General features: G+C 46.1%; 1 protein-coding gene across 5 annotated transcripts in view; it reads left to right on the top strand.

Moving 5' to 3' along the window:
• LOC134436927 (probable E3 ubiquitin-protein ligase HECTD4) overlaps positions 1 to 25,704 on the top strand; it is a 145,808-nt gene that overhangs the window by 87,244 nt on the left and 32,860 nt on the right. For all 5 annotated transcript variants that reach the window (XM_063186276.1, XM_063186274.1, XM_063186272.1 and 2 more), the window contains 27 exons: positions 801 to 945; positions 1,416 to 1,582; positions 2,968 to 3,114; positions 3,747 to 3,931; positions 5,386 to 5,539; positions 6,013 to 6,293; positions 7,005 to 7,194; positions 7,942 to 8,023; positions 8,495 to 8,697; positions 9,372 to 9,507; positions 10,068 to 10,250; positions 10,520 to 10,684; positions 11,367 to 11,536; positions 11,761 to 11,876; positions 12,158 to 12,261; positions 13,360 to 13,521; positions 14,117 to 14,265; positions 15,205 to 15,284; positions 16,409 to 16,572; positions 16,815 to 17,052; positions 19,936 to 20,072; positions 20,437 to 20,563; positions 21,495 to 21,626; positions 22,687 to 22,823; positions 23,653 to 23,813; positions 24,275 to 24,456; positions 24,811 to 25,016. In XM_063186276.1, coding sequence (XP_063042346.1) covers positions 801 to 945; positions 1,416 to 1,582; positions 2,968 to 3,114; positions 3,747 to 3,931; positions 5,386 to 5,539; positions 6,013 to 6,293; positions 7,005 to 7,194; positions 7,942 to 8,023; positions 8,495 to 8,697; positions 9,372 to 9,507; positions 10,068 to 10,250; positions 10,520 to 10,684; positions 11,367 to 11,536; positions 11,761 to 11,876; positions 12,158 to 12,261; positions 13,360 to 13,521; positions 14,117 to 14,265; positions 15,205 to 15,284; positions 16,409 to 16,572; positions 16,815 to 17,052; positions 19,936 to 20,072; positions 20,437 to 20,563; positions 21,495 to 21,626; positions 22,687 to 22,823; positions 23,653 to 23,813; positions 24,275 to 24,456; positions 24,811 to 25,016 — 4,303 coding nt within the window. The remainder of the gene's footprint in view (positions 1 to 800; positions 946 to 1,415; positions 1,583 to 2,967; positions 3,115 to 3,746; positions 3,932 to 5,385; positions 5,540 to 6,012; positions 6,294 to 7,004; positions 7,195 to 7,941; positions 8,024 to 8,494; positions 8,698 to 9,371; positions 9,508 to 10,067; positions 10,251 to 10,519; positions 10,685 to 11,366; positions 11,537 to 11,760; positions 11,877 to 12,157; positions 12,262 to 13,359; positions 13,522 to 14,116; positions 14,266 to 15,204; positions 15,285 to 16,408; positions 16,573 to 16,814; positions 17,053 to 19,935; positions 20,073 to 20,436; positions 20,564 to 21,494; positions 21,627 to 22,686; positions 22,824 to 23,652; positions 23,814 to 24,274; positions 24,457 to 24,810; positions 25,017 to 25,704) is intronic.

The raw sequence follows: 25,704 nt of genomic DNA, 5'->3' as shown, positions 1-25,704 counted from the left end.
AGAGAAATGGCCTCGGTGTCACGTCATATTTATACCCCAGGGAAACAGGAAGTGATGAATTACTAATTAAATGTTCCTACATACTCTGGTAAACTTTGTAAACTACTGTAGAAATGACAGAAATGCTTCAATTATATTTATTTCCTGGGAATTGTTAAGGGTGCCAATAATTGTGGAACAGGTGATTTAATGAAAAATAATTATTTTTTAGTCAGGGATTTTTTTATTTTCTTACAATTCATTTGAGTTGAAGGCTACATTTTCCTACAATTTTCAGTGTGACAGTATTCTTCTGCAATAAACACTGAATTTATTTTAAGGCTTTTAACACATCTCAACCAGGGGTGCCAATAATTATGGAGGGCACTGTATGTCTGGATGCGTTGACTATGTAAGCCCCCTTACAAAAAATGAACTCCTTAGAGACAAGAAAGCTGCTGTACGCTGTCGTCATTTGCAGCGTTTAAGAGGCGTTTTGGTCTATTTACATCGCTATACATGGGTTTGCTGTTTGTAAACAATCCCTGGCTGCGCGACCATGGCTGCCCACTGTTCAACCTCTGATTATTGGAAACGGCTGTATGTCAAAAAATGAACCCACGTGGTTGGCTGCTTCGCAACTTGCCCCTCCTCACAACACAAATGTATTACATGCTGCAAATGTTGACCGTGTGCGGGAGCTTTCTTGTCTCTAGCGTGAGTGACCCAGGACTTCCCTCCTACTCTACACAAAAGAACCAATGAACTCGTACCATTGAAATGTGCTAAAGGTGTTGTGTTGCGTGTTTTCTACCCTGCAGGAGGCGCCACCACCCCACCAGCCACCGGAGCAGCTCGTTCACGCTGCTGCAGTCCCTGGCCATCGAGGACAACCGGGACCGGCCCACCTACAGCGTGCTGCTGGGACAGCTCTTCGCCTTCATTGGCACCACGCCGGACCAGGCCGTAAGCAAACAACACACATTACTCTACATAGCGTTACATTGCATTACAATATATTACCTACATTACAGGCTGGAAGCAAAAAAACACACATTACTCCACATAACGTTACTTTGCATTACATTACTGTAACCAAATACCCTGTAAATGATAACTGTAAGTTGCTTTGGATACAAGCTTCAGCGAAGTGTAATGTAATGTAGGGTAATGATTAGAGTTATTTTTTTGATCCCTGGGTGGGGGACAAGCAGTCTGTTTAATGACATGTATGTCTTTCATCATATTTCCTTGCATGATGGACACCAGATGGAAATTCCTTTTGGCTATAATCTGGCACATTTACATATATGTATGCATGTATATGTTCATTAATGTGCAATGTCCTGAAAAATTAAAGTAATAATCATTAAAATGTGTCGTTATGTCAAAATGTGTCGCATATCTAAGCGATGTACCTGTCCCTGTGTGGCCAGGTGTCGAGCAGCAGCTTTCTGGCTGCGGCCCAGACGCGGTGGAGACGCGGCAGCACGCGGCGGCAGGCCCTGGTGCACATGAGGGAACTGCTCACCGCCGCCGTCCGAGTTGGCGGAGTCACACACCTGGTGGGGCCCGTTACCATGGTACTGCAGGGGGGACCCAGGTAACGACACACACACATGCCACACACACTGACACAGGCTACACACACACACACACACACACACACACACATACACATGCTACGCACACCCACACCCACACACACACACACACACACACACACACACACGCACACACAAACACACACACATACACATGCTACACACACCTACACGCACATGCACATGCACATACACAATCACATGCACATACACACTCACATCATGGACAGGGATTCATATAATATATTTAATATATTGTCATTTTTGGGCAAACAGCGCCCTCTTTTGGCCACCTCAGTGTAACTGCAGATGATTAAAGTGGTGTGTGCACAGCAGCACACCTGGGCACTGGCAGCCTTGCCAGCCCTAGTTATCCTCTGGCTGGCACTTTGAGGCTTACAAGCTGCCAATCAGGCAAAGAGTGTGTGTGTGTGTGCCTGCGTTCCTGTGTCTTTGTGAGTGCCTGTGTTCCTGTGTGCATGTGCATGTGCGCGCGCGTGCGTGCGTGCGTGCGTGCGTGCGTGCGTGCGTGCGTGCGTGCGTGTGTGTGTGTGTGTACGTGCACGCGGGCGTGTGTGTGTCTATGTGCTTGGATAGTTTCTATGGTCCCAACCCTCCTTTGGCACACGCCATGCATACTTGTGCCCTCTACCTTGTTACAGCAGTCAGAGCACATTTGTCAAGCGAGGTGACAAGACAGCCTTGCCCAAGCAGCACCCTGGATGATTGTACAATTTATACTGTAAATATTTGCTGTACAATGCCGCGTGTTAGTGTATGAGTGTTTAGAACCAGAAGGTCTGGTTGTTTAGTTGGGTCATTTTGGAAGCTATATAACATTGGGTTTTTTTTTGTGGGGGAGAGCGCTGGTTGATTAACACCCCCCAACCTGGCGGGAATCGAATTGGCAACCCTTGGGCACCCTAACCGCTTACCCATGACTGCCCCATGTGGTTGTATACTGCTTGACCATGACTACCCCTAATGTTTTAGTGTGTATGTGTGTCTGTGTCTGTGTCTGTGTCTGTGTGTCTTCACGGGTGTGTATGTTTATGCCCGCATCCCCCGTGTGGGATTGAAGAGAAGACATTGTGTGTGTCTGTGTCTGTGTCTGTGTGTGTCTGTGTCTGTGTGTGTACACTGTCCACACTGACCTGTATACTGCATATGTGATTTTACGTTTGTGTTTTTTTTGTCTGTGTCTGTGTCTGTGTGTGTACACTGTCCACACTGACCTGTATACTGCATATGTGATTTTATGTTTGTGTTTTTTTGTGTGTGTGTGTCTGTGTCTGTGTGTGTACACTGTCCACACTGACCTGTATACTGCATATGTGATTTTACGTTTGTGTTTTTTTTGTGTGTGCCTGTGTTCCCTGTGTAGGATTGAGGAGCTGACGTGTGGCGGCATGGTGGAGCAGGTCCAGGAGGCGTTTGGGGAGACCATGACCTCGGTGGTGTCCCTCTGCGCCCGATACCCCATCGCCTGCGCCAACAGCATCGGCATGCTCTGCACCATCCCCTACACCAGGTCAGGAAGCCGCTCCTGTACACACAACCATACTGTACTATATAAAATGCTTTGTACCATCCCTTAAGCCTCGTTCTCACACGTCGCTGCTAGTTACTCGCTCTGCAAGTTAAGTCAATAGAATGTCTATGTGTTCTAGCGAGACGAGGAGGCGAGTAGGCAAGGAGTGTACAAGCGATGCGATGTGGGTGGTGTCCGAGTTGAAAATATTTTTATTTCGAGCGAGGCGAGTAAGCAAGCAACCAATTGGACTGCAGAGTTCTATACTTCTTGCCTGTGCATTGGCAGTGAAAGCGAATGTTCCATGAGCAAGTGGCGAGTAGGCGAGCGAGCGAGAAGCTAGTAACTAGCAGCGTTACAGACACACCTACCAATAAACACACAAAACTTATAGTATAGACATTACACAGGCTTCCACTGGCCATGGCCTTCCTGGAATATCATGGATTTCAATAGAGGCTTGTAAGCGTGCAACCTGGGTAGCCAGCGTGAGAATTAGTCAGTAATTGGAACTCTCTCTCTCTCTCTCTCTCTCTCTCTCTCTCCCTCCCTCCCTCTCTCTCTCTCTCTCTCTCTCTCTCTCTCTCTCTCTCTCTCTCTCTCTCTCTCTCTCTCTCTCTCTCTCTCTCCAGGAGTGAGGAGCAGTGTCTGGTGCGCAGTGGCCTGGTGCAGCTGATGGACCGGCTATGCAGCCTGAGTAGCCAGCGGGAGAGCAGCTCCAGCGAGAAGCAGACCCGCAAGCAGAAGGTGGCCGCCATGGCCTGGGCCGCCTTCCAGGTGCTCGCCAACCGCTGCATCGAGTGGGAGAAGGTGGAAGGTATACACACACACACACACACACACACACACACACACACACACACACACACACACACACACACACACACACACACACACACACACACACACACACACACACACACACACACACGCTGTCCTCGAAGACAGGTTTCTGGGCCCAGCCGTGGCTCAAACAGCTGGGCACTGGACTGCCAATCCTTCCCCCATCTCTCTCTCTCTCTCCCCACTTGTTTCCTGTCTCTCTCCCATTGTCTTGTCTCCAAAAAAGCATAAAATCTCAAATAATATACTTTAAAAAAGGCAGGTCCTGGCCAAGCACGGCATTGGGTGGGAAGAGGTGGAAGGTGAAGGAGAGAGAGAAGTGTACTACCGACACACAACATTTCCAAATGACCTCTTCCACATCCAAACACACCAAACACCACCTCGCCACATGCTCTGCATACACAACAAACGCTACACACACACACACACACACACACACACACACACACACACACACACACACACACACACACACACACACACACACACACACACACACACACACACACACACACACACACACACACACACACACACACACAGGCAAGTGGGAGGAGATGGAAGATGAGGGGGGGGAGAAATGCACTACTGTTATACACAGCATTACCAAATGACATAGATGTGAACACTAGATATCGTGTTAATCCTTTTGGCGTGGCCCAACCCTTGGTGCTGCCGTACCGCCGCCACCTACAGGATAAGGTGCACACAACCTGGTCACTTGCTGATGGCAAGATTGGGAAGAAGCTGATGTTAATGTCACCTGATGCAGTGGTGTGTTTGCGTTGTAGGTGCAGCCAAAGGCAAGAGTAGGAAAAGGACAGTGGCAGCAGGTAAATGGTGCTATAGGAGCTGGACAGGACAGTAAGTGAGCCAGAACAATACACAAATGGGGACACTTTAAACAGGGACAGGTGAACACAAAATAACTATTTAAGATTTATTTAAGAACGCAAAATTGTTTGTTTATTTATAACTCAATGATTAAATGAGTAACGTAAGAAAGGACCAAGAAGGAAAGAATTTGTGCAGTATGGATGATTGATTTTGACAGCTAGCTTTATATATATAATAATATATCAATTTTTTTTCCTTTTGTTGAACAGCATATATAAATGGAATGCATAGCTGTATCTTGCGGTTGTTGTTTTCCAGTCGAATGTTGGCTTAATCCATCAGCTTCCACTGTGTATGCGTGCGCCATGTCCAGTCATGGGCAACCTGGATTTATTAGTTGCAATACGGTGCTGCATATTCCAAATAACCTTGTTTTACCTGACCAACTATCATAATTGAACAGGTAAAAGCAGATAATTTGGACTAGGTGGCATTGGATTGTAGCTTCTTAATCCAGGTTGTCCATCACCGTACACACTGTACATGTACCTCCGTGTGGTCACCATGGTGATTTCCCCTGCTCTCCAGGCGGCTCGGCCGACACGGTGCACTCTGGGCTGGCCAGACAGGTGTCCACGCTGCTGACCAATCATCTGGCGCGCGCCACCGAGTGCTGCGGCAACCAGGCGGCAGGCAACGACGCTCTGCAAGACGTACTCAGCCTGCTCAACGACCTCTCCAGGTTGGTGGGTGTAGGGTGCATCAAACGACCACCGTCTTTGCAAAATCCAGCTATTCTTTGCAGTGTTGATCCTTTGTACTTACGTTACAGTAATGTAGCCTCAAACACATGTTTCACCGTTTTTCATTAAAGATTGCACCTGATTGAGTTGGACCAGTAAAATCAGGTCTTCTGAAAAATGAGGCACTGGATTGTAACTAATGAATCCAGGTTGCCCAACACTGATTACCAACATCTCCCGTCCAGTAAAAGTTGTGCTTCCTCGGTCCCAGCCGTGGCTCAAATGGTTAGGTCACTGACTGTTACGCCAGGGACCCAGGCTCTATTCCGGCCCGGTTTCCCAATCCTACCCCATCCCTCTCTCCCACTCGCTTCCTGTCACCATCTCACACTGACCTAGCAAATAAAGGCATAAAATGATGAAAAGTATGTAATCACTTTCTTCTATCTTCACTATCTTCCCGCTCCTCCAGGAGCCACATTGGCAAGGCCATCCTGAGCCAGCCGGCGTGCGTGTCCAAGCTGCTGTCGCTGCTGCTGGACCAGCGGCCGTCTCCCAAGCTGGTGCTGATCATCCTGCAGCTGTGCCGCGCGGCGCTGCCGCTGATGAGTGTGGAGGACTGCGGCCGCGTGGCCCTGCCCTCCTGGAGCTACTCCATACACGCCCTGGAGGCCGAGCAGCGCGACGCCAGCGACCCCGCCTCACGCATCGCCGCCCTGCTGCTGGCCAAGCTGGCAGACTACGTGGTGCCAGGTGAGTACAGTAGAGTAGAGTAGCAATACTACTGAAGGAAATGGCCTCGCACATCACTGCCCAGGTACTGGGCAAGCTCGTTGTGCCAGATTTGCAGAGTTTGCCTGGATAACAATTTTATAATTGTCTATAATAAACTATCATTCATTTTTTTCTTATTTCAAAAACTTAAATGTTAAGGCTTACAATTTTCTTTTACCATCAGGCCTTGCCATCCCCTAGGTAGGGTAGGGGAAGTGCCATCCTGGGTGGCCAGTCATTTTTTTCAGATAATGTGTTTCTGATACACAGTGCAGCTTAAGCGGTATCCCATTTCTTGCCAAAAACGAAACGTTATTGATGCTGCGGTTCTGTTGCAGAAAGCAGAGTAATGCATTATAAATAGTCATCAGTTTGTGAAATGCTCTGACAAGGTGGAAGCTGAAAAAAAATGCCACTGCATGGAATTTAATCTGTAATGGATGACCAGAAAGCTTCTATTACAGATTAAATTCCATGCAGCACCATTTTTCAGTGCCTCACTTGGGGAAAGGAAGAAACACATAATACTTCTTGTGAAGCGTGTGGAGACGTAGACTTCATGGGTTTTGTTTTGGATTAATATATATGCTTTAAAAAGTCTATAGTGATTGAAATTATTAAAATAATGATAACATACGTGTATTCTTTGTGAACCATCCATCCTCCCTCCCCTCTCCCTTACCTTCCCAGGCTGCCAGACGCTGCTGTCCCCCAGCTTGTCCGACCTGGATGCCAGCCTGTCCCGCTCCAGCCCCAAGGGGGCGCTCAAATCAGACAAGGAGGGCGGCGAGGAGAGCGAGGCTGTGGACGGCAAGCTGTCCATCTTCATCCACAAGCGAGAGGACCAGTCTTCCCACGAGGTGCTGCAGCCCCTGCTCAGGTAACAGTAATGTCAACACAGAGCTCACATACTTTGGGGGAAACAAACTAATTTGAGATGAAATGTGTCGATCCGAATGATGAACATGAAAAGGACTAACAGCAGAGTGCCTTCAGACCTTCCTCTGGCTGATGTTTAAGCTGCCTGACTGCCCTCTTAACCTCAAAGCACCTGCAATAGATGTTGGTTTAGACCGACGGCAGCGCTCCCTGCCTCTCTCTCTCACACAGAAAACTGTTTGAATTAGAGGCACAGGATTAATATTGGCTATTGAAACTGAAGATTAGTGGCAACTGATAAGTCCTATCAATTCACAATGAGATTACCAAAGTGGGAGACATACTATACTGTATGTAGATGGATGTAGATGATCGACACCTGCACTAAGCCCTACTCTATTGCACATAAAAAGTGCACAAGCCCTGCCTGGTCTGTTGGTTTTGTACTTCCTAATGTTTTGCTTACTTTTGATTGTGTCCTCATTTGTAAGTTGTTTGGGATTGAACTGAGCCCTCAGGAAAGTCACAGACCAAAAGCTTGGCTATTAAAAAGAAAAAAAAGGATTCAAGTGTGCAGACATTTTTCTTTCATCATTCGTTTGGGATAAAAGTGCAACTGGCTGGAATTAGGACGTCCCCTGAGACATAAAAGCAGCCATTTTGTGCCTGCTGAGTCCAAGGGCAAAACGTCTGATTGTTTCACTCATTGCACATGTATTTGTTGTCTTCTTTTCTCATGGCCCTATAGTAGCTCGGAGGGACGGCCGTTCCGCCTGGGTACGGGAGCTAACATGGAGAAGGTGGTGAAGATGGACAGGGACATGACCAAGGTAAGCTTCCCACAGCAATGAAGTGGCGCATGCGCATCGTACTAATGCAATGCATTATGGATGTGTTTGCATGCATACACCTGGGGACCCAGGTTCGAGTCCCGCCTGGGTCATTTCTAGTGATGAGCGATCTTGATTCAGAAACTACAATCCAGTGCCACATATTCCAAATGAACCTTTTTCAAACCAAATCTTTTGAAATTTAGCACTGCATTGTAGTTTCTGAATCCAGATTGGGCATTACTGGTCATTTCCCAGCCCTACCCCATCTTTCTCTCTCACTCTCTCTCACTCTCTTCCGGTCACCATCCGATATGAAAATACTAACCAGAGAAGTAACAGCACAGAAAGAGGAAAGATAAAGATTTGATGACGCTGCCTACTAAAAGAGACAGGCTATTTGGGGCCAGGCTAGAAAATGAGAAAATGCTGTGTCCTACCCTGTCCCCCCTCATGTGTCCATCCCCATAGACGGGCTGCTGTGAGGTGGTGACAGAGGAGGCCGCGGCGGCCCTGAGGAAGGCCAACAAGTGGGCCCAGTCTGGGCTGATCGTCAGCGTGGGGCCCCCCGTGGAGACCCTGGCTCAGGAGACGTCTGGGGCCACCACCACCGGGGACAAGAAGAAGAGCGCCCAGACCGCTGTCTGCAGAGACAGGAACGCGGACCTCGCCAGGTGAGAACGTCTGTCCAGCTGTGAGGGAACGCAAGAGAGGGGAGAGAGGAGTTTAAGGAGCTGTTTCCACGTAGCTGGATATTTTTGAAAGTGCATTGGTTTAGGCCTTCTGTTTCCACATAAACAGAGTTTTGAAATCCTCATCCGGCTTTAAAAATATCCCATATAGGGGGCTAGAACACACCTGTTACAATGGAGTTTTTATTTTTATCCACATGTTGCATTTCCACATTTCTCCAAACCGGAGAAAAAAAAATCCACATTTAAAAAATATCCGGCTATGTGGAAACAGCACCTAAATGAAGCCTTTTAAATTTCACACACCTTCTCCTCCTAGTTTGTGAATGAAAGAAAAAACATTAGCCCCGATACCGTGGCTCTTGATACATCAAGAACACTTGCAGTCTTGGTCACAGATGCGCCAGCAAGACGTGCACCAACAATTTGTCCTATTTTGAACTCTGACATGTCACCAATAATGTTGTGTGCATTGCAATATTTTGAGCAAAACTATGCTCTTACCCTGCCAATTGAACCTTCACACTCTGCTCTTACTGGTGCAATGTACAATCAATGAAGATTGTGCACCAGACTGGTCCAATTTAGCCAGGTGTTTCAGTTTCATTGTCCAACCCCTGTACTTACTCTGTCCCTGGTTCCTCCTAACCTCTCAGGTCGGACCCGGTGCGTCCCTTCATCAGTGGCCATGTGGCCAACAGCATGGCTGCCGAGGTCATCGCTCTCCTCCACAGCCTCCTCACCGCCCCTGAGTCCAACACCGCACAGATCTGGACCAGCACCGCAGAGAAGGTACCACAGCACTACCACAATACAATACAATACAATACAATACAACAAAACATGTATTTATGTAGCACAGCATCACAACTATGAAGTTGAGTCAAATCAGTTTTCAAAAAAATCATTTTCAGTTACTTCAGATGTTCTACTCCGTTATTTTCAAACGTTAATTTTTTTATTATTATTTTTAAAGAAGGTTGATTATGCTGGTTGGTCAGTGTCAACTCGCATGTGTTCCACAGGTTTTGTCGCGGGCATGTTCATCCCACAGTTGGGCTAATGAGAAACGCCTTACTACTACTACTACTACTACTAGTAATAACAATAATAATAATAATAATAATTATTATTATTATTATTATTATTATTATTATTATTATTATTATTATTATTATTATTATTATTATTATTATTATGTGGTTGCGGCTCCGCAGGTGTTGTCTCGGGCACCGATGTTTATCCCACAGTTGGTCTAATAAAAATAAAAAAAATAATACAAAATTACTACCACTACTACTACTACTGTTACTACTACTAATAATGATGATTATGTGGCTGCTGTTCTGCAGGTGTTGTCTCGGGCGCTGATGTTCATCCCGCAGCTGGGCAAGTATGCGGAGAGCATCCTGGAGAGCGGCAGCAGCAGCGGCAGGAAGCTGGCCACACTGCAGGCCATCGGCAGGCAGGCTGTCGCAGCACTCTGCGCCCTGGGGGGCTTCAAGGAGACCATCAAGATCGGATCAGAGGTCCAGGTCTGTATTAATTAATTCAAATGATATTGAAGAATATTTATCGCAACAACCTCTTGCAAAGAAGAACTACTACGTACTACTGAGTTCATTTTTGGAACTGCGAACGAACTTTAGACTTTAAACGATTATGAACCATGAGCGAACTTGTTCACTTTGTAATATATGAACTGAGCTTTGAACTAGTTCCTGTAGAAAATTAACTTTCCCAAAACTGCATTACCCATACTTCCTGTTCCTCTCCCTCTCCTGTCCTCTGCCCTTTCCTCCAGGTGGTGGGTAAAGGTGTGCTGGGCAGTGTAGGCGTGGTGATGTCCATTAACGAGCAAGAGGGCATTGCCACAGTGAAGTTCCCATCATGCGAGTACAGGCGAGCGTGCAAGGCCTCAGACGTGCTGACTGTGCCCATATCACGCCTCTGCACCCCGCGCTCAGAGGTATGCTCACATTTATCTTGTTGCTGTTTATTATCAAAATGTGAAAGTGAAGTGAAAGCCCATTGGGAAACTCCCATTGCCATTGTGGCACAGCACTCCACAACACACAAGTGACCACTGCACACAAGGAAATTGCATTTATGCCTCACCCGTGCAAGGGGACAGCCCTCAGTGGCGCCCCTAGGGAGCAGTGCGGCGGGACGGTACCATGCTCAGGGTACCTCAGTCATGGAGGAGGATGGGGGAAAGCACTGGTTGATTACTCCCCCCAACAACCTGGCGGGTCGGGAGTCGAACCGGCAACCTTTGGGCTACAAGTCTGACGCCCTAACCGCTTACCCATGACTGCCCAAATGTCCACACAGTGTGGAGGGATCTTAAGTGTCCCTACATCAAACTCATATGCGGTACCCCTCAATTTGACTTGTCATTTCAGAGCTAGCATAAAACATCAAATAATCACTCCTTCAGGATTTTGTCTGATGATAAGCTGTAGCCAAAGCATGTGGTCAAACAGAATTTCTAATATTTCTGTCAGGATATTATTTATAATTGCAATTTCTGTGCTCCACTACATGAAAGTTATGTCATATTTATATGTTTTGTAAAAGTTTTTTGTGTATTCTGTTGACATATCATGGCTAAATGTTTTGTGAAATGCTGTGTGTGTGTGTGTGTGTAGGCGCTGCCCCTGTACAAGCTGTCCATCACGGAGAAGGTGGTGCAGGCGGTGCAGTCCATGCTACTACCACAAGAGGGCAGTCTGTCCATCCACACCTCGCTGCCCGCATCAGGGGACGGCTCCAGCCCCGTCATGGCCGCCGTGCGGCTACTGGCAGAGATACGCACCAGGTCAGACATTGCACTGCATAACCGTACATTACATTACCCTTAGCTGACGCTTATCCAAAGCAAGTAGTTATTTACAGGGTATTGGTTGCAATCCCTGGAGCAGTGTGGGGATAGATGCCTTGCTCTTGGACACTTCAGCCATAGTGAGCTAGGGAGTGGAAGACTGAAAAAGAAGGATGTGGTAGTTACATGTGGTCTAAATGTTTCCTCATGTTGTCTTCCAGGGCGTGCCTGGTGATGGCTCAGCTGCTGGAGGACAGCATGTTCTGTGAGGAGTTTATCCAACAGTGTCCTGCTGCGGTGGAGGTGCTGAACCTGGTGGCCCAGGAGTGCAGCCCTGGTAAGAACACACACACACACACACACACACACACACACACACACACACACACACACACACACACACACACACACACACACACACACACACACACACACACACACACACACTTACAGATTCATACTACAGGGTACAATGCATTTTGGAATGGTCTCTGTGTCTTCTGGGTGTATCGGTTTATGTTGATATGCATCTCCTGGACTGTGTGTGTGTTTGTATTTATGTGTGTATATCTATTTACTTGTTTGTGTGTCTGTGTGTGTTTGTGTGTGTGTGTCCAGGTGAGCGTTTGGGCATGGTGGAGTCTCAGTGTGAGCGTCTGAGGATGCTCTACCGAGACTGCGCCCGCCCCCCTCCTCCCCCGCTCCAGACCGACAGGCGACAGGTGAGTGGACACACACACACATTCATCAAATCAAAATTTACCCAAAGGTTCTATACCGTCATTTTTGCAGCGGAGTTAGTAATTAATTGTAGTTTTCCAACCTTTTTTATTATGTTCATATAATAATTAAAATTCTAAACTAAAAAAAAATGCTCACTCCATAAAGCACACACAAACAAACACACACAAACATGCATACAAGCATGTGTTAGCCTAGCGAACTAAAGCTCTACAGCAAATTCAATTTGCGGCCGCTAGGGGCGTCTGGATATCTAGGCTAAACATGTGTATGTACGCTCTTACGCACACACACGCATACATACACGCACACACACATACATACACGCACACACACACACACACACACACACACACACACACACACACACACACACACACACACACACACACACACACACACACACACACACTCACTCACTCACTCACTCACTCACTCACTCACTCACTCACTCACTCACTCACGGTAACACTTTAGAATAATGGATGCAAAAAAAGCATTATAAAGACTTAATAAATAATTAACTATTGATGAACAAAACATTAACAAACGTTTGTAAATGACTAGGAAATGTAAACAAATGCTTGTAAATGACTAGGAAATGCTATGTTAATATTTTATATTTATCAAACATTTACAAGTTGCTTGTAAATGAAAAAAATACTCTGTTATAAGGTGTGTAAAATCTTGAATATATCATTTGTAGATATTTTATAAAGCATTAATAAAACTTAGTTAATAATAAAAACATTTGTTAATGTTTTATTCATCATTAGTTAATTATTTACTGAGTCTTTACTAAGGAACATTATTATAAAGTGTTACCTCACTCACTCACTCACTCACTCACTCACTCACTCACTCACTCACTCACTCACTCACTCACTCACTCACTCACACACACACACACACACACACACACACACACACACACACACACACACACACACACACACACACACACACACACACACACACACACACACACACACACACACACACACACACAAACATGTATGTATACGCACAAACACACACTCCTTTCCCTGACCCTGTGGTTCTGCTCCTCCTCTCCGCAGCCCAAGGAGATCACGTGGTGCCCGTCGCGGGTCTTCCCCCCGGTGCGCGCCTGCATGTTCTCCTCCCACCTGACCTCCGTGACCTTCCTGGCCGACCCCAGTGCAGGGGGCGGGCTCCCCCGGGGCACCTTCATCTACGCCACATCACCTGTGCCTGTGCAGGTACAGCACGACAGCACCTGTCATGTCATCCATATTAAAGGAAACTTTCCAGAGTTAAAAGCATATTGGGCTGTTTTTTTAACAGTGAAAGGTTTTAAATGTTGTGCTTAACCATATGCCTACGTCAAACATATGTAGCACAGCTAACGTGGCTAACACGGTATGATCAAACATCATCAAAAGACATCCGATTGACGTGATTTTTCTTTCCTTTGATTATATTTACTCCCAAACCAATACGCTTCCAATTCTGGATAACTCCTTCAAATCCTTATACACCTCATGTCTATCATGGCTTTTGACTTTAAGATGACATTGTAGTAGATTTACAAGCTTATTCAACTAGACGCAGCCTGTTTAAAATTTCCTGTGGCCCAGCAACCGCATTGCCTTAGTAGCCTGGTTCTCACCAAACTTCTGTGTGTGTAGCTTGCAGAGCACCCTAAGACAGGCTTCTGCCTTAGGGCTTTGCCATGAGATTGTGGTTGTGCTGGAGAACTACCATAGGCATACAGTAGAATTTCTCAGTGTATCCTGAATAGTTCAACAGTGAACACTCGTTGAGTTACACTGCCTTCTCCCTCTGTCTCGTCAGGCTCCTTCCTTCTACTGGGAGATTGAGATTGTTTCCTATGGAGATTCAGAAGATGACAGTGGCCCCATTGTATCCTTCGGCTTTGCCACCGAGGCGGAGAAGAGGGACGGGGCCTGGACCAACCCAGTGGGCACCTGCCTCTTCCACAAGTACGAACCCTTTTGCTCTGGACTTCATACACCTGCCATCTTACGGGCCACAATTGAAGGAAGCTTTAGGGCTTTTTTGTGTTATTTTTTTTTTTACTTTTTTCCCTGTAATACATGGTTCAGTTTGCTGTTCCATGTTTTAGACATGAAAGCCAGTGAAAGTGAAAGCCAAGTGATGAAGACGATATCAAGAATGGTCAAATAAACTCATGTGGTCATTCATATACTGAGATAAGATAATCCAAGATAAAATAAGATGGGGGGAGGAGGGGGGGCATTGTCTTGGGCAAGTAAAAGTCACATGCTACATGAAATGTAGAGGGGGGAGGGATCATACAGACATATCACAAACATAAATTGGACTCCAAAGCAATTCAGCTCCTCTCCCTACTGCAAACAGAAGATTTTTTGATCTGTATTTATCCCATATGGATATTCAATTTCAAATCAAACCAAAACCATTTATCTGTTTTGGTTTTTTACTCATATCCCACATATACATGTAGTACATATACATGCATATACACCATTTACAAACATGCACACATAAATATTATATTTACCGCCTTTACATACCACAGACTTGCATTAGCCATTAGGCCATAGCTTTTCAGCTCCTCCACTCTAGAAACTGCCATCTTCTACCTCCTCTGTCTTCCCTTCCCTTTTTCCTTTTCTTTTCCTGTGCATGGCAGGCCTTTCTCTTCTTTTTTGAAGAAGTCCATGTCTGAATGTGTGTTATGCTTGTGTATGTTTACTACCATGCCAGTAAATTGAATGTCTTGTCTTTATTTGTGGTAAGCCAAGATCAATTTACACATTACCAAATAAAATAAAAGCCTTGCTGTAGGAATTAATTGCAGGTGCAAAAAGCATTAATGAAGCTATGAAGAATTCTGCATCCTTTATCTTTCTCTTTCTCTTTGTATGTTTGTTCAGTAATGGCCGAGCTGTGCACTATAATGGCTCCAGTCTACTGCAGTGGAAGAGTGTGCGGCTGGACGTGGCACTGCTGCCTGGTGAGCGTTACCCATCATGCATCTGGGGCCACATTACATTACACTTAACTGGTGCTTTTATCCAAAGCGACTAACAGTTGTTTACAGGATATTGGTTACAATCCTTAAGCCCCGTGTACATCTAAGGCGAACTGAGCGACCTGCGCGGCGGAAGTCATTATTTCTCTATGGAGGGAAGGCGAATAAAGCTAACAGAGCGAATTCGCCAAGAGCGAAGCTTCTTGAGCGACCAGAGCGAATTCTGACGATTAAACTCAAGCTAATCTTAAGCGAATTCGCTATGACGCGGTTCGGCGAAAACCAATTGGAACGTTCATATCGAGGAATGTCCCAGGCTGTCAAGACAGAGCCGTTATGTGATTAGCGGAATTCAACATATCAGTGCAGCCTCCAGAGCGAATAAAACAAATTAATGGCGAAACTTCTTCAACCACCCCAGCTACCTGGGTCGCGTTGGTAGCGCCTGACGTACACGGGCCATTAGAGTTGCACCTCAGCCATGGAGTGTGGTAGGGAGTGGAAGGGTGGGATTTATACCTGCAGCCAGGCCTGGAATTTCGTCATTTTAGGGGCAAGGCCATTTGACAGGGCATCAGAGAGGGCATCAAGGCCAGTGGCTTTATAGCAGATATTTTTTCAAGGGCACAAGGCCAAAGTGGGAGCCCTCTGATCTGAAGGCCATCTTCTTATCCGTTAGGCCACAGTTGCCCGAATGAACACAGCTTACAAACAAAGCAGCTCTGTAATATCTCCTGCAAATGTTTAGATGTATTAAGATTGGCTCATCATGAAGAAGTGTATGGGCACAGCATTTCACAGTAAATGGGGATGTACTATGAGTATGTGCATGTAAAGCTGTTGCATGCATAGATCGATACATCTGAATGTTGTGCTGCGCATGTACGCAAAGGTTCAGTAGGAAATCCTCAAGAATAGTACTGTACGCGAGGCCCCAGGTCTTGTAAGCCATGTGCTATAGAAATGTAAACGTTAATCAAGGTACTCTGTATGTATGCTACTGGACACCTTAATTTCCCTCTGGATTAATAAGTGATACTCTAGTCTATCCTCTACTTTGTACCCTACTGTAAAATGTTCCTTTATCTCTCCTCTCCTCTCTCCAGGTGATGTAGCAGGTATTGGGTGGGAGCGCTCGGAGGGCACCCCTCCGCCCCCGGGCCAGCCCCCCAAGGGGCGTGTGTACTTCACCTACTGTGGCCAGAGGCTCAGCCCCTACCTGGAGGAGGTGGCCGGGGGCATGTGGCCGCTCGTACACATCCAGAAGAAGGTCAGCACTGCCCTGGCATTACATTACATGACTTTACTCACTGTCTTTAAAAGTACACTGTCTAATGTTTTTAGTAGTTTATTTCCAGAATTCATGCTGCCTATTCCTAAATATCAGTTTAATACTTAATAAATATTCATGAAAAGATCATATTTGGCATAGTGTTAATGAGCAGCTTAGTTGCAATACCTACTCTCACCACCATCCTATACATCCTACCTACCCTTGTCTCTTCACCACAGAACACGAAGATCCGTGCCAACTTTGGCTGCCGCCCGTTTGCGTACGCAGAGGGCCAGGCGCACCGCAATGCGGCCGACCTGTGCGTGGACCTGTCGGAGGAGATCAGCGCCAACTTCGAGGCCCTGCCCTTCGCCATGGCGTCGGACAGCGACAACGATGCAGGCACCAGCGTGGCATCTGACCCCGGCTCCCAGGGTCCGCCCTGCCGCATCGCAGCCGTGGCAACCACCCAGCAACGTATGTACCATGGCATTTTAATGCAGAACTATTACTTTAATGAGCTAGCTTTCTGCGCCCACCATGTTAAATCGCAACCATGGCAACCACCCAGCAACGAATGTATCCTCATGATCGTTTGGAGTTACAGATCTTTTATTTGACTGTTAATTAACATTACGTATCCTGGCATTTTGATAGAACTATTACTTTTATGTGCTATCGTAGCCTCCGGGGCCCGTCATGCTGCATCGCAGCCGTCTCCACCACACAGCAGCTTTTGTATCTATCTCTCTTTCGTGAACATTTACAGCACCAATGCCGTAGTTGGCCCAGACCTGGTGTTGACTCTCAGGCATGTTGTGTGGATGTGTGTGTACAATAGTATTCAAAGCCTTCAAATAGTAGCTTGGCAACCCAGACTAAAACATGGAAATACTAATCTGGAATCACATAGTTTAGATATCTGAGGGCTTTGGGTGGGACCAAACTGTGACTTGGCCAACACTATGACAAATCACACAAACAAAAAAATGTTGTTGTTTTTTTTTGTTAGCCATAACTATTCTGCTCTCCAGCATTCTGTCGAAACCTGTTCCAAAGATTCTAACAGAGGGGTGGAAAAAAATATGTTTGTTGTGATTGATTGGTCCGGGCAGGCTGGTACCTATTTTATAGCATAACATTTATTAAAATGCTGCTGTTATTTGGTGGAACAGAATTGTAAGGCCTAAGCTCTAAAATAAATCCTAACCTCACGGTACTGGATTTTAAATACCGCAATAGAATCGCAATCACCACTGTACCACATGCTTCACATTTCGGAAAAGTATTTGGGTAATGTCCCAGCCTGGCATAAGGCTCCACCATCTGTTGACCTGGCTAATTTGGTTCAGGCACAAATGTAACTGATTTCAAATAGGGCATATAATTGCTGTGTTGCACTCTCTATGGAAAATGGCTGCATTAGGCATTAGGCATGCACAATATTGAACTCAAATTATCACAATATTGGAATGAAGAGAGAATATTGTCCAATTTGTTGCAGAACATGGCTTTGTGGTTACTCCTTCCTCCCAGCTATATTCAGGCCAAAGCCTTTATCAGCACAATAAGTCAGCTCTAATGATTTGGTTATGAGTGCAGCTGCAAGCTTTTGCTTGTACATGACAGTGCCTTTTTTGAAAAGGGGAACAATTAGGGGGGTGCACTGCTCTAACACACATCTAAGTCACAAGTGACTACCTGTGCAATTTGTCGTAGGAACGGTGTGGTTTATGATTTTTAGAGGTGCTCCGATTGCTCGGCTGCCGATCATGACCGGCCGATAATGGCCAAAAATAGCCTGATCGGTGATCGGAAAAACATGCCGATCAAAAAAACCGATCGAGAGATATTAAATTCCTCACGCAACCATTTGCCTTTACACCTGGCGCTGCATGTAGGCGCTGGCTCTGCACAGCTGCAAGTGCACCAAAAGAAGGCATCTTTGCTTGTCTATAACTTTTCGCCATTCCCCCCTTCATTTCCACCATTCATAACCGTATCTGCATCAACAATGATCTGATTTTCCGATCCATGCGCCGTTTACCTGACAATGTAATTTGCGATTGAGTACTCGCCAGTGAGCCATTTTACGTTATAACCTGTGTAGTTGCCTCGGTCAGCACGCGACAACTTCACGTTGTCAGCACAAACATGTCAATTATTGTTTTCAAAGTTGTAATTGGCAGTCAGTCGATTAGTTTGATAGTCGCTGAAACACCAAACGGCGACAGATGTGGTTAAAACTTGAGAGAGACATTCAGAACGGTAGTGGAGCACTGCAACTGTGGACGGTGACAGAGAGGGGAGGGGCTCTCCTCACGAGGCTGCTCATTTAAAGCGACAGGTTGTTTTTTTCTCGTATGTGGAAGACTATTTGATGTAATGTTTCAGTGTCAATTCAATCTTAAATAGTTTAGTTATTCTATGCAATAACTTATACATTGATTAATACTGTAGACTGTATTACCAACACTAGTCTGAAAGATAATAATAATAATAATAATAATAATAATAATAATAATAATAATAATAATAATAATAATAATAATAATAATAGCCTAATAATAGACATGTGCAAATTAAGATTGATTGGTTTATGGGCAGAAATGGTATTCAATAAGGATAATTAATATGCTATTAAAAAAATAGGAAATCATTTTTGTGATCGGCAATGATCGGTAATCGGCAGATTAAGATTTTTGGTGATCGGTATCGGTGATCGGGCCAAAAAATGGTGATCGGAGCACCTCTAATGATTTTCCATGAAGAATGTATCATTTGGCATATACAGTACGTTTGTACGTAGCCCATACACAACAATCGTGTCAGTTGTATCTATTCAAACAAACTGCAAGCTTCTGTTTGTCAAGTAGTTACTGTCATTGCCTTTCCACCGCTCCCCGCTCTAAGTTGCTCCCAAGCTCAGGACGCCACTTCTGTCTTTCAAATTGTAACGATCGTGCAAATCAGCACAGGTTTTCCCAGGCTACTCTACTAACAGATCACAGCATGAGTGGGCAACCTGCTCATGAGGACTCAGGTTCGAGTCTGATCTGGCTCATTTCCCAACCCCGCCCCCCCCTCTCTCCTCCCCCCAATCTCTTCCTGTCACAAGCTTCCCTACCCTGTCCAATAATGACACAAACCCAGGAAATGTAAAAATCGAGATCTTGAACACTTCTTGGCTTGGCTTGCCTGTCCTGCCAGGGACTGCAGATATTATGTAGCCTGAGCCTAACTCTGGTACAATACACGAAATAGCAACATTTACGTTTTAATTGTACATGGTCCCTAATAAACTGTAAATGAATTGAATTCGAAGTTGAATTTGCTTTTTACCTTATTTTCTTCCTTCAGAGTACAACAGCGATGCGTCGTGCCACTACAAGGTGGAGCTGAGTTATGAGAACCTGGTGACCTCGGGGCCCGACTCCCACCCCCCGCCCCTGGCAGACGATGAGAGCGACGATGAGGATGACGAGGACATGCCCAGGGTGAGCTACATGGGCCGCGTACAGTATACAGTACAGTACAGTACAGTGCACTATGCAGTACACTAGCCATAGTGAGCATGATGTGCAGGGACTAAATCCTCGGGTGAGCAAGTGCTCTTTGCATGCTGAGCATAGGGTGTGGTAGGGAGATGAAGTACAAGGTGTGAAGAGTAATACTTAATGACACGCCCAGGGTCTCTCACTCTCTATCTCTCTCTCACGCTCTCGCTCGCTCGCTCGCTCGCTCTGTCTCTCTATCAGGAGGACCAGTATGCCCTGTTGGTGATGAATAAAAGTTACTCAACTCTTCTCTCTCTCTCCCCCTCTCTCTCTCTCTCTCTCTCTCTCTCTTTCTCTCCATCAGGAGGATCACTATGCCCTGTTGGTGAAGGCCTGGGAGACGAAGGTGTTCCCCACCATCCGGCGGCGCTTCCGTAACGAGGCGGAGAGGAAGTCTGGCCTGGACCAGATCAAAGGAGCCCTGCAGCTCGGTGAGATGAGATGCACTGCTGCCATTTTACACATGGCTCTTCGCGGGGGTGGAGGTATAGCGGGGGGCAAGCAGGGCATTTGCCCCTGGGCCCAAGGCCCTCCTTTATTGGTGTTGCTATTGTGACCGTGACAGGCTGTATGGGGGACCCTATCAGTCTTTTGCCCTGTGTGCAATTGTTCCGCCACTGATCGTGTAGCGTGCATGTTTTAACCCATTGATGCCGGATGCTGCGTAGCACATTGACCCTAGCACAGGAAGCTGCATGGACTCAACATTCAGCTCATGAGATTTTACCTTTTTTAAAATAATAATAATAGGTTGTTTTTAATGCAAGATGAGGCTTGAGTCTTATCCTTTAAATGCAAAAAGATTAGATAATAAAGGTTTTATTGGCTGACAGTACCTTTTCCTAAAAATGGTGTTGAACCTGCGTTTTTCTTTATAAAAAAATGTTTAACATTCTTTGACATGGAAAAATGCTATCACACAGCAGCGGTTAAAGATCAGCAAATGGTGTCATGGCTTTGTTTTGACTATTCTGCAGGATCCCTAGACCACACATGTGACTTTGTAATGTCAGGGCAGTAGAAGTTGATTCGTGTTGACTGTCCCAAAGACCTCTGCCCCTACTGTTTCGCATACACTTGATCTTCGCCCAGTGCTTGGTCAGACTGCGCTGGTTTTTCTGGGTTTCACGGCCACGTTCACGTGAGCTTGCTGCTGCTGACTGTGTGATTGTTTGTTTGACCACGTGTGTGTGTGTGTGTGTGTGTGTGTGTGTGTGTGTGTGTGTGTGTGTGTGTGTGTGTGTGTGTGTGTGTGTGTGTGTGTGTGTGTGTGTGTGTGTGTGTGTGTGTGTGTGTGTGTGTGTGTGTGTGTGTGTGTGTGTGTGTGTGTGTGTGTTTGTTTTGTTGCTACATGTTTGTTAGGCATGGTGGACATTGCCAGGCAGACGGTGGAGTTCCTGTATGAGGAGAACGGCGGCATCCCCATTTACCTTCCCACCATAGAGGACATCAAGGACGAGGCCAACAAGTTCACCATCGACAAAGTCCGCAAAGGTCACTCACACACGCGCGCACACACACACCACTCAGTTACATCGACAAAGTCCACAAAGGTCACTCTCACGCACACACACAGATACATATACACTACTCAGTACACTACACACACTTCTCATACACACGCACACACACACACACACATACACACACACACACATACACATACACCTCAGTTACATCGGCAAAGTCTTTAAAGGTCACACACACACACACACACACACACACACACACACACACACACACACACACACACACACACACACACACACACACACACACACACACATACATACACACACTACTCAGTTGCATCAATTAAGGACACGAACATACACACCCTTCACTCAGTTACATTGACTAAGTCTGCAAAGGTCATCACAGACAGAAACACACACTTGCAGCACACAAGCACTCACTCCACTCCAGTCCCACGTGTGACAAAGGTGATTCAGGCACACACACACACACACACACACACACACACACACACACACACACACACACACAACTCAGTCAGACTTGTGCCCTTTAACACAGAAACAACATATGTAAACATGCCACAAACAGTCACCTTGACTGTGCGTGTGTGATCATCTGATTTGCTCGACCACAACTTAAGGACTGTCAACTTTTAAACACACAAAACATGAATTGCATACACTTTGACCCAGTTTTGAGTGGTCCGTGGCATCACTCTCACTCTACCACTGAATCCAAGGGTGTATGGTAATAAGTGGAGAAAGGGAGGAGGGAGGAGGTCCTGTAGCCCTACATTTATCAATATGGATATACTTAAAGATCTGAAGCCCCTATGCACAGCCAGTTTCCTGGTGCTGGTGAAGAGCAGTCATCAGTAACCCAAAGGGAAAAAGGAAGAATCACTGCACATTTTATTTTGTGAACAACGTGTTTCGCTTGCGCTTTTTCAGGTTCACTTACTATTGTTAGTAAATAAAAATTGATGCCGCGCAATACCCACCAATTTGGGCCAAAAATGCCCAGGCCAAAGACGCTTGGGAACCGCTGTCCTAAACCCTTGTCATAACTCCTACAGGGCTGATGGTGGTGATCCGTTGTCCAGACAGCAACAACACCAGTAGCACCACGGGGGGCATGGCACTGCCCAAGTTCGCCATCAGGGGCATGCTCAAGACCTTCGGCCTGCACGGGGTCGTCCTGGACGTGGACTCGGTAAGACTCGGGTGACTCGCCTGGACTGGTCATTTGGGCATACCAGGGCATTTTTCCGGTGGGCCGAAAGGACCGATGCTGTTGGATTTGTTGCATTTTCTTGAAAACCGGCCAACATTTTAGAGGGGGCCACACAAAAATACCTGGGTTGTTTTATTGTCCCATAAAGCCCTGTGTGTAACAACCTCCAACGTATATAAGAACTTTCTGTCAGCGCAATGAATCACCAATTAAATAAGCAGCGCTACGCACTGTTTTGAGGTATTGACCCAGAAAATGTAATTATTTTCCCACCAGCAAAACTAGGGATGCACGATGTATCAGCCAGAATGTATCGGTATCGGCCGATATTTGACATTTGGTCCGATGGGTAAAACTGGTCCGATGTTAGCGCCAATGTTTTTTTTAATATGTTACGGTTCTAAAAGATTGGACTTGACGGTGACTTTCATTGTTTGTCTTCTAGTTTGTCTCTATTTTTTATCTAATTTTATCACAGAGAGTTAAAAAATTGTTTTTGGAAATAAGAGGACATTCAAAACTTCAGTTTGTTTGCATCATTGTCAGTGTGTATTAAATGTTATCTCTTTAAAAAATAAAAAATAACAATCTGTATCGGTTAATATCGGTTATCGGCCAAAACCCCAATATCAATATCGGTATCGGCCAACATTTTTCACATTGTGCATCCCTAAGCAAAACAATGTGCGAGGTTTTAGTTGGGTTTAGATGGGTTTAAGTTCAACCTTGGGATCTCCACTTGAACATACAGCGTGTTTCTTTTTTCATCGCTGTTAACTTCTTTTTGTCGTTCCTCCAATGCTCCCAGGTGAATGAACTCGTGCAGGTGGAGACGTACCTGCGTAGCGAGGGTGTGCTGGTGCGCTACTGGTACCCCATCGAGATGCTGGAGCGCCCCCCGGCTGGCTCTCGCAGAACTGCGGCCAACGGCCTTGTCTCTCTGGACAGCAGCAACATCCAGATACACAGGTAGGTGAGATGAACGTGTGGTCATCAGATTGACTGGTACTTTCTCAGTGAGTTCCACGGCTCGCATCTTTGTCCGCGTGTCTGTACTAGGGAGCTTTTGAGGTGTGAGTTTGTTTGCGCACCTTGAGCGCCAAGTGCGTTTGCGCACCTTGACCGGCGCATGGCTCTGCTCAACATCTGAAATAATACATAATGTATATGTGTTTGTGTGTGTCACTCAACGTCTTAAATAATAAATGTGAATTATTGTGTTATTATCTGTGATTCATGTATATATCTGTGTGTATTTGTATATATATGTGTGTGTGTGTGTGTGTGTGTGTGTGTGTGTGTGTGTGTGTGTGTGTGTGTGTGTGTGTGTGTGTGTGTGTGTGTGTGTGTGTGTGTCTGTGTGTGTGTGTGTGTGTGTGTGTGTCTGTGTGTGTGTGTGTGTGTGTGTGTGTGTGCGCCCGGCCCTGTAGGGAGCTGTTGAGGTGTGAGAGTGCGTTGGCGCGCCTCTACTGCCGCATGGCACTGCTCAACATCTTCGCCCCCAAGAGTCCCCACACCTTCACGCGGCTCTTCCACATCCCGGCCGTGCGAGACATCACCCTCGAACACCTGCAGCTCCTCTCCAATCAGCTGCTCGCTCCACCACTGCCAGGTCAGTACTCACTGGAGGACAGTAACATTGCTTTGCATTACATTACATACCACTGCCTTGTCAGTAGTACACATTACATTATTACACATTACATTACAAAGCGACTTACTGTGACATTTTTGAGTACAGGCTATAGGTTGATATACCGAGGTATTGAGTGGAAGGGTGGGATTCGAACCTGCAACCCTTTGATCTAAAGCCCGGCTCCTTAACCATTAGGCCATGGTTTAGTCTAGTGGAGTTTTTTTTTAAAACTCTTGTTAGCGTTTGTATAGAAAAAGAGAAAAACAGAGACTTGAATAGTATTCTCCTTACTGCGCACACTAGCTTAACATATTAATCCTCCCTATCCAGACGGTACGATCAGCTCCAGCTCCATCCTGCTGGCCCAGTCGGTGCTGCACAACCTGCAGGGCCAGAGCTGCTCCCCCACGGAGCTCTTCTACCAGGGCAACGCCCAGACCATCTCCGAGTGGCTGACCGTGGCCATCACGCGCGCCCTGCACCAGGGGGACGACAGCCTGCTCGACCTCACCAAGCAGATCTGCTGCTTCCTGCAGGTCAGTGGACAAAGGGGATCCCCACTGAGCAGTGATGGGAAACCTGGACCCATTAGTTTACAATCCAGTGCCAGAGATTCCAAATCCCCTGGTTTTACCTGTCCAATCCAACCATGTGATCATTCAACCGGGCCCATCACCTGCTCAAACTAGGTCATTTGGAATATATGGCGCTGGATTGTAAAGTGATGAATCAAGTTAATTAATTTGTCCCCAGACACCAGAAGGGTAATGGAGTTGCAGTAATGGGTAACCTGGACGCATGGCTTTGCAATCCAGTGTCACATATCCTATTCCTGCATTTTTCTGGTTGTGTATACCATCCATACTCATTAACCTATTTAAGCCTAAGGCACCTGCAAAAAGTGCCTGCTGAATGCCAAAGCCCTTTTGGGGAAAGGTGACCTCAGCCTACTGTATAAAAGCCTAAATACATCAGGCTCCGAAGCACATAAAGACATGAAATAAGTTGCAGTTGAAAGACAGGACTCTCATCTTGCATTAGAATGTGTTCATTCAGCTCTAACATACCCACATTTTTAATTAAAAAAAACTCAAGTCAAATCTCAAGAGTGTGAATGCAGCGTCTATGTCGCTCCGGGAGCCTAGGTCATTGCAGCGTATACACAGCATCAGGCTAAAATGGGTTAACNCAGGGTTTCCCAAACTGTGGTGCGTGCACCCCTGG

This window comes from Engraulis encrasicolus, chromosome 21 (assembly GCF_034702125.1).
Source record: "Engraulis encrasicolus isolate BLACKSEA-1 chromosome 21, IST_EnEncr_1.0, whole genome shotgun sequence".
NCBI lineage: Eukaryota > Metazoa > Chordata > Actinopteri > Clupeiformes > Engraulidae > Engraulis > Engraulis encrasicolus.
The sequence above is the reverse complement of the archived record's forward strand: the minus strand, read 5'-3'. Positions and strand labels throughout refer to the sequence as shown.